General features: G+C 35.8%; 1 protein-coding gene across 1 annotated transcript in view; it reads left to right on the top strand.

Annotated features, from left to right (window-relative positions):
* Positions 1–8,411, top strand: part of LOC107711383 (uncharacterized) — a 24,419-nt gene that overhangs the window by 7,551 nt on the left and 8,457 nt on the right. Inside the window, exons 5-8 of the mRNA XM_016516373.1 lie at positions 4,066–4,936; positions 6,297–6,413; positions 6,649–6,818; positions 7,842–7,965. Coding sequence (XP_016371859.1) covers positions 4,066–4,936; positions 6,297–6,413; positions 6,649–6,818; positions 7,842–7,965 — 1,282 coding nt within the window. The remainder of the gene's footprint in view (positions 1–4,065; positions 4,937–6,296; positions 6,414–6,648; positions 6,819–7,841; positions 7,966–8,411) is intronic.

Consider the following 8,411-nt stretch of genomic DNA (forward strand, 5'->3'; position numbering starts at 1 on the left):
TATACTTTTACTATAGTAATACCATTGTTAATTTTCGTAAGGGATTGTGTATAATAATATGAAATAAATGTTTTAATAGATTATGGCATCACAAGATATCAGGGAGTGAGATTTATTTGATTGTGATGTTAAGGAGGGTTACTGTAAGCCCCATCAGAAATGGGTTGTGGTGCACGGGACGGGACTAATGACAGATCATTGAAAATATTTTTTTTATATTTTTTTATGAAATCAGTTTTTTACTTATTAGAGGTACAGAACGCCACACAGCAACTTTTCGGCATTGCACCAAGAAAAAATAAATCGAAATCATCACAAAAAGTAAAGATCAAGCGCCTAACAAGGTCTCCGCACATTAATTTGAATGGTTTGTTTTCCCCCACGGCATAAACGGTTATGACGTTTTTGTGGGCGTTCCCAGCAATGCCGAACAAGTCTATAGGCATTTCCTGGGTTTCTTCTGCGAGGCGTATTTGGAGTTTCAGCGCGAGAGCGCCCTCTGGCCTTTGGATGGAGATTTACTGCTAATCACAGAACCGTGCTTCACTGAAAGATACGCATGACAATCGCAGCTTCTGTCGAATCGCGATTTCGATTCCATTTCGATTTATCGTGCAACCCTAGGTTTATGTATATGCTTTATTTTTTTTAAGATTGACTGTCTTTTTTTTCAATTATAAAATGCCAGTGTTTCCTGTCATAGCTATGCAAGGATTTGATTTCAAAAGCCGTATCAGCTATTAAATAGATTCTTGTTATGAGTTTAAATCTGTATTTAACTCTCAAAGTAAAAAAGGTGCTTAAGTCTTATTTTGTGGTGGCTGTGTTTTAAAGTTAAATTATTATAATCTTAATTCCAGTGAAGAAGAATTTTGAAAGTCTGACTGTAATTACTGTTGAGTACTATAAGGTTAAACCCTGCCTGCTTTAAATGTGTCAAAATGATTAACAGTTGAAAACATTTGTTAGAAAGTTAGAAAAGTAATCAAAAAGTGATCAAATGTAATCAGTTATGTTACTTTAATAAAGTAATTTAAATAGTTACACTACTTATTACATTTTAAATAGGGTAACTTGTAATCTGTAACCTATTACATTTCCAAAGTAACCTTCCCAACACTGCTCATGTATCATAAAGTATGCATTCACCTTTCAGAAAAGTGATTATTGTACAGTACAGTTTCTGTTTGGGGTTTATTGTAGCATGTGAAAATTCATTGCATTTATTTATGTTTTATCTCAGGTCTCTGAGAGACAAAAAAGAAATAATGTAACATTTTTGGCCGTATAAAGCGTGTTATGTTGTAATTTTGCTTAAAATCAGAAAATGTCATGCATTATGAGCCCAGTGCTTTAATTTGAAATATTTTTCACACTATTAAAATGGACTTTGGGTCTCTCGGCCACCAAACAGAGAGATGCCTGCTTGTTGTCCTACATACCATAAATACAGAATTTACCCAAAAGACACCGCTAACATAGATTTGTATGATGGTATGGTTCACAAAGCCTTGCTGCTCTTGATATAAACTTGTGATTCAAAAGCACATGGTTTGATTAATGCCAGTGTCTATTTACACTGAGTGCAAATAGCCAACCTTGTTGGCAAAAGCTATTTTCACTCATTAATTTTTTACTTTTTTTAACAAATGGAATTTTATAATTTTAATATTATTATTATTATTCTTTTAAAAATGTTACATAATTTTTTAAACATTCTAAAATATAAAATGTTTTAAAGACATCCCTTAAGCTCATCAAGACTGCATTTATGTTCAGACTGTAATATTGTGAAATATTATTACAATTTAAAAGAACTGTTTTTTATGTGAATATATGTTAAAATGTAATTTATTCCTGAATTTTCAGCATCATTACTCCAGTCTTCAGTGTCACATGATCATTCAGAAATCATTCTGATATGCTGATTTGCTGCTCTAAAACATTTCTTATTATTAATATTGTTGAAAACGGATGTGCTGATTCATATTTTTGTGTAAGAACAGCATTTATTTGAAATAGAAATGTAATGCATATTTGCTGAAATAAAAATATAGTGTTGTAGAAACTTATTTAACACCGTTTACTACCATGCTTAAATCTATTGGATTTTCTTGAAAATTAGAGTCTGCAGATCCGGTCTGGGCCCAAGTTGCTTTTCTATGCAAGCATTTGGCAAGAACATAAGTGTATTACAAATCTTTGATCAAGTTTGTCTGCGCTGTGCTTCTGTTCCTCAGCAGTCTTTCATTTAGAAACACTGTAAATGCTCTTTAAAAGCATCTTGTAATCAGTTACATACATAATTCCAGATGACCTACACACAAACCAACCTCAGCGGCACAAGCAGTTGCTCTGAATTAAGCTAAACACTGTACGGGCTGTTTCTATCAGATAAATGTGCTCTCTGAAAAAATCTTTCTGTCTGTTTATTGTGCTGTTTATGGGATGTTTGCTCCCGGCAGCTTTTCTGCATCTCTTTTTGATTAACTTTGTACCATTTTACTCCTCCAATGGGACATTGTGGGGCCGAAGAAAGAATAAACTGTTTTAGTATCTATAGAAATGCTCCTTCTTTTTCTAAAAACAATATAAAACCAAAACTGACATGTTCCTAGTGTCATATCAATTGGATTTATATGTATAAAATCAAGTGAAAGTGACGTGAGGCCAAGTATGGAGACCCATACTTGGAATTAGTGCTCTGCATTTATCCCATCCAAAGTGCACACACACAGCAGTGAACACACACACACCGTGAACACACACCCGGAGCAGTGGGCAGCCATTTTATGCTGCAGCACCCAGGGAGAAGTTGGGGGTTCTGTGTCTTGCTCAAGGGCACCTCAGTCATGGTATTGAAGGTGGGAGAGAGCGCTGTACATTCACTCCCCCCACCTACAATCCCTGCCGGTACAAGACTCGAACCCGCAACCTTTGGGTTACGAGTCCGACTCTCTAACCATTAGGCCATTAAGTTTTACACTCAAATATGAAATATTGCATAAGTAACATTGGTTATGAAAGCCATTCCATGGAGGTACAACAGCAAAGCGAAAGTACTTTGATATACAGTGTATACACCAGATATGAAGAAAAAGATAAGAAAAAATAATATTTTTATTCTAAAAAATACTTAAAGAAGTTCTAAAGTTAAAAAATGACATTAAGAAGAATTTTATTAATAAGAATGTTTCGCGAATTCAGAATTAGAAAGTGAGACAATCTTCTGTGAGACAATCTTCTGTTATTTATAAGTTAATTTAAATTAAGTTATTTTAACATTTATTTTAACTTTATTTATTTATTGTGTTTCAGTATAAAATACAAAACATACATCAGATGCTGATCTCTTTGTAGTTTGATTAAATTAAGTTTTTTTTTTTTTTTGAGTCAAAGCTGAGTTTTTAGAGTCAGGACAGTGAATTAGAGGAAAAGTGTTTGATACCAGATTTTATTCTGTCTTTTTACCATTTTCTCCTCCAATAGGATGTTGTGGGGCTGAAGAAAGAATAAACTGTTTCCATATCTCTAGAAATGCTAATGCTCTCCTTATTTGAAAGACAACATGAACTCAAATTGTTCAAAATATTCTTTCTTAATGCATGCTTCTGGGCTTATAACAGTTGGATTTAACCAGATATATAGTAGCATTATTTTTCTCTAGTTTAAACATCTAGTTTTACACTCAAATATTTAATATTTCAGAAGTTAAACTGGTTATGAATGCCATTCCATGAAATGCACCATGGTACTTTGATATATATACTGTGGTACTGTTTTTTATGTTCATATGCACAAGCATCTGTATTTTGTGAGTTCGGGCTCCATGAAAGTAAGGCAAGATTAAAACTCTCCTGTGATTCTCATAATTGAATAAAAAAGTGCCTTGAATTCCAACTTAACCGAATTGCCCCCAAAACTGATACGGTTGCTATGGAAACGGTGGAATGCACCAGTTCAGAATGACGGATTCCGAAGCATTACTGTGCACACAGGAGGCAGAGAAAACCTCTTTCATCCACACAAAGCCCAATTCAAGGGATTTCGTTTCTTTGCTTCCAGGCTTCGGGATCTGTGAGCTCCGAGGGAGGACGAAATGGACCGCAAGCCTGGAATCCGAAAGCCGAGATGGACACATGCCACGCTGGACCACATCCCATGTTGAGAAATCCCGCATGCAGGCGTGGAAGCGTGCCGGAGTCCTTCAGCTCCTCAATATCGTCCATCACTATCACTTCCAGGAAGGTCACGCACACAAACTCCAGGCCTCTGAGTCCAGTGACGAATAGCCTCGCCGATGGACGAAGAAAAGCTTTAGTGGTAAAAGTCACTGAACAGAGGACGAAAAGCACTTCCAGCCTGCCCATCGCCTCGACCTCTGGCTCTGATCGTGAAGAGATGGATCACAGCGTGGTACTGAGAATAAAGGCAACCATTGTGAAAATGACCGAACAGAGAGAGCGTTTCAGTACAGCGAAATACAGACACAGCTACACTGAAGGACTCCATAATGAATCTAAAGTCAATCCCTCACCATTAAACCAACCGTTAACTATATCTCTAGAGCCAGGAGGAAACCAGTGGAGGTCCCAGCACAGATCTAGCCTGTCTCTCTACCTCAACAACCCAAACGATAGCAGCGCAGCAGGGGAGAGCGACACCAAAACATACAAGCCACCTCGAAGGCCTCTCAGCTGCGACGCAAGCCTGTTTAACCGTACAGAACTTGGCAGTAATGCAGTTACACATCCAGCGTTTCACAACAAGAGCTCTCCTGTTCCCCAGAAGACAAATATTGACCTTGTTAGTTCCAGCAGCAGCGAAGCAGGAAGGAGCTGGGCCTCCGGTGCCGAGGACGGGAGCGCAAGGAAAGAGGGGGATCGTGAGGAACCTATTTCAGGAATCAAACCTCTCATGCTACTAAAAGCAGCAGGTACCAGCAGAACCCGTGTGGATGTTCGGCGGTAGACGCACAAGAGCACACTGTAAGCTGAGGCTGCGCAGCGCCGCTTTGATGTATAATGGATTAGTATTATCGTGTGAGAGAGCAGAGGTTTTTAATTGAGGCTTTTCACGGCAGATACGCACGGTAGCGGTGGACGGCCCTGAAACGGGAGATTTCTCCTCTGTCTCTCTCTTTCTGTCTTGCGTTTTCTCATCTTTTCATTTTCCCACGCATCTCTTTGCATGCATAATCTATTTCTACCCTGCTTTCAATACCGGTTTTTGAGCGTCCGTGGGAATTTAGAGCTGCTACACACAGAGAGAAATCTGACAGCCGCCGAAATACATACACACACATTTAACTATCCGAGGACATGCATAGATGACTACTGTTTGAAATAAAGTCACTCAGAATTACTTCAGACTAACTCGACCTCTAATAGTAAAACATTTAGAATTTTTGCATTTAAAAAAAATGCCACTTACTGCTTATACTTTACATTGATTTATAGTTTTTAGGACATTTTAAAGTAATTTCCCCCCTGAAATTTAATAATATAGAATATAATAGTATAATGTTTTCCAGATAACATTTTTTATATTTTTATTTTGTTTAAAAAATTGGCAATGTAAATATTTATTTATATTTAATTTATTGCATGTATTATATTTTATAATTGTTAAGTCCCGTCACATAGGCATCATTATGTACATTTTTAAAACCCTTCCTTTACTAAAACCCTTAATTTTTAAAGTAAGGGTTTCAAATTTAAAATATCTATCTATCTATCTATCTATCTATCTGTCTATCTATCTATGTGATCTAGAAAACATATTACTATTAATTTATTATTCTAAATTTATTTACAACCTTTTTAAAAAAAAAAAGATTGAACACAAAAACTGTACATTGCAAGAAAGGAGAGATTAACCCTTTATACAACTATATACAGATTTGTTTTTAATTTTTATTTCTATAATGTAATAGAATAGAATAGAATAAAATAGAGAATGAGTTTGTTGAAACTCCTTACTCCAGCATTTGCTGTAGCTGTCCATAGACCAAAAATATATTGTACACAAATATGTTAATGCAGACCTAAATGCATTGCAAATGCACTCTCTGCATTCTCTAGTTTAACATTGCGAGTATGTCAGTACTTTAACTAACAGTAATTTTGGCCAAGCAGAACTATACATCATTCTGCCACAAAACGTAGCATACTTGCATTACTTAAATTTCTGAATGCAACAACAAAATCCCGCTCGCATTGCTTTTTGCTACTTGTGTGCAGTGTGTTTCAGGCCTAGCCGAGACTCTGGATGATGCACAGTCTCTTTGTTCTCAGATAACTCGGCTGATCTGAGCGCAGACGCCGTCCTGGCCCTGAACGCCGTTGCGAATATCGCCAACATAAAGCTGCAGGCCCAGCAGAGACGAACTACATCCCACACAGCAACAGCAGGTACACATGATCTCTAATGACCTTTGGCTTCCTCAGACACAAACTTCACTTGAAACACACTGACATTTAGCAGGATGAGGGGATTTTATATAGACAGCAGAGAGACATTGATGTCCTTACACTCTGGTCATGTTGGTATTAGTGCATCTCACACAGTTGGAGTTTTTCTCCATTCCTCTGATACAAAACCTAGTGAGCTGTTGCTTCATGACTGAATATCGTTCCTCTTTAACAGTGTGTTTAACAGAGGATAGAGGGCAAAATGAACACAGAGAGCTCAAAGAAGAGGCTGCTGGTGCTGATGGAAAGAACAAAACATGTCCAGCAGATCAATGTGTGGATTTTGTCCCATTTGAGTCCCAAAATGACCTTTCTGAAACTGCTTTGGCTCCACTGTCACTTAGCGTGAGTTACTCTTCTCTCTTCTGTTGTTTGCAGGTACTTCTGCACCAAAATATTGAAGTTCATTGACTGGCTATCTAAATGAGGACATACAATAGATGTCTACAAATAAAACCATTTATAAATACTGTAGACCAACTTAAACCCTACCTCTAAAAGAAAATGATTTTAGAATAAAAAAGCCATTTCAGGAGGGTTTTTTTTTATTATCATTTGCAGAATTCTAAAGATGCGATTACTTTTATTATCAAAGTCATGTGTATATATATATATATATATATATATATATACTTGAGTGAAAATTTTTATTTGAATTACATTTTTTCCCAAGAGAAAGTTTTGAGAAAAGTTTTTTGAGAAAAAAAAAAATCATGTTTTCTAGGTGTTAATCTATCTTTCCTTGCAACATACAATTTGTAATTATTTAAAATTATTACAATTATTTTATAAATAAATGTATATTTAATAATACAAAATCCATATAGTATTTTAATAATGGATTTTTTACTTTAGTAAAAATGTGAATTTAATTTTTTCCCAGGAGAAAGTTTTTGCTCATCCATCTTAAACTGAGATCTGTGTATTGGATTAAATAGATAGATAGATAGAAATCATATTTTTTTTCTAGGTTTTTTTCTCTCTTTCCTTGCAACATACAATTTGTATTTTTTTTCTATTATTATCCATATAATCTTTTTTTTTCTTTTCTTTTGTAACATTTTAATTTTATTTATTTATTTTGTTTTATAGAGGAGAATATTTTTGCTTGTAGAAAATACATTTTAAACTGGTAAACCAGCTAATGACTATCTTAGACCAGCTAGAAACCTGCTATCATGATCCAAACACAGCTGTTATAATGTCTAGCAGAAATAATTGTCAAAAGATAATAAATGCCAAAGATCTCAGTGATTTTACCGATTTGTGATTTTAATGCAGCTTTGAACATCTTGATTTTGGACTTTGAACTTTGAATTGAACTGTTCTTTTGGTCCTTTAATGAAAGTGTGTGCTCTGTGTGTGCAGGAGGCTTTAGCGATCAGACGGCCTGATTTCATCCAGCGCTCACAGGCCAGAGTTCGAGCCCTGGAGAGGAGGTCGCAGGAGAGGCAGAACTCCCACAGCTCACCGCAGACACTCGAGAGCGGAGGTGTGCAGCACACGCTATCAGCATCAAGACATTCATACACGTTCAGACGCAGTCGAAATGAACAACACTTTCATGTCCTCAATATTCAGACAGACTCTGTTTATTAAATCAGCATCTGAAATGAGAGCAGGGATTGTTCAGACCACTGGAGAGAATATCAGTGGCTGTTAAAAGGCAGGAAATATCGCCCCCATCTGAATACAGTTAAAACTGCATCACTAACATTACTTGCTTTAAGTGTTTTAGCAATATTATAAAAGGCATTACTGACTCTGAATTCATTTTATGAGTCATGTTTAAAGATGTTGTAAAATTATTATTATTATTGCAAACAAAAAGATAGTTTTGTTTGCAAATAATATATATATATATATATATGTATATATATATATATACAGTATATAATGTAAACAGAAATGCAAGGGGGTAAAAATAATTTCTTCTAA

The sequence above is a fragment of the Sinocyclocheilus rhinocerous genome, unplaced genomic scaffold (genome assembly GCF_001515625.1).
Source record: "Sinocyclocheilus rhinocerous isolate Xijiao unplaced genomic scaffold, SAMN03320098_v1.1 scaffold402, whole genome shotgun sequence".
NCBI classification, from domain to species: Eukaryota; Metazoa; Chordata; class Actinopteri; order Cypriniformes; family Cyprinidae; genus Sinocyclocheilus; species Sinocyclocheilus rhinocerous.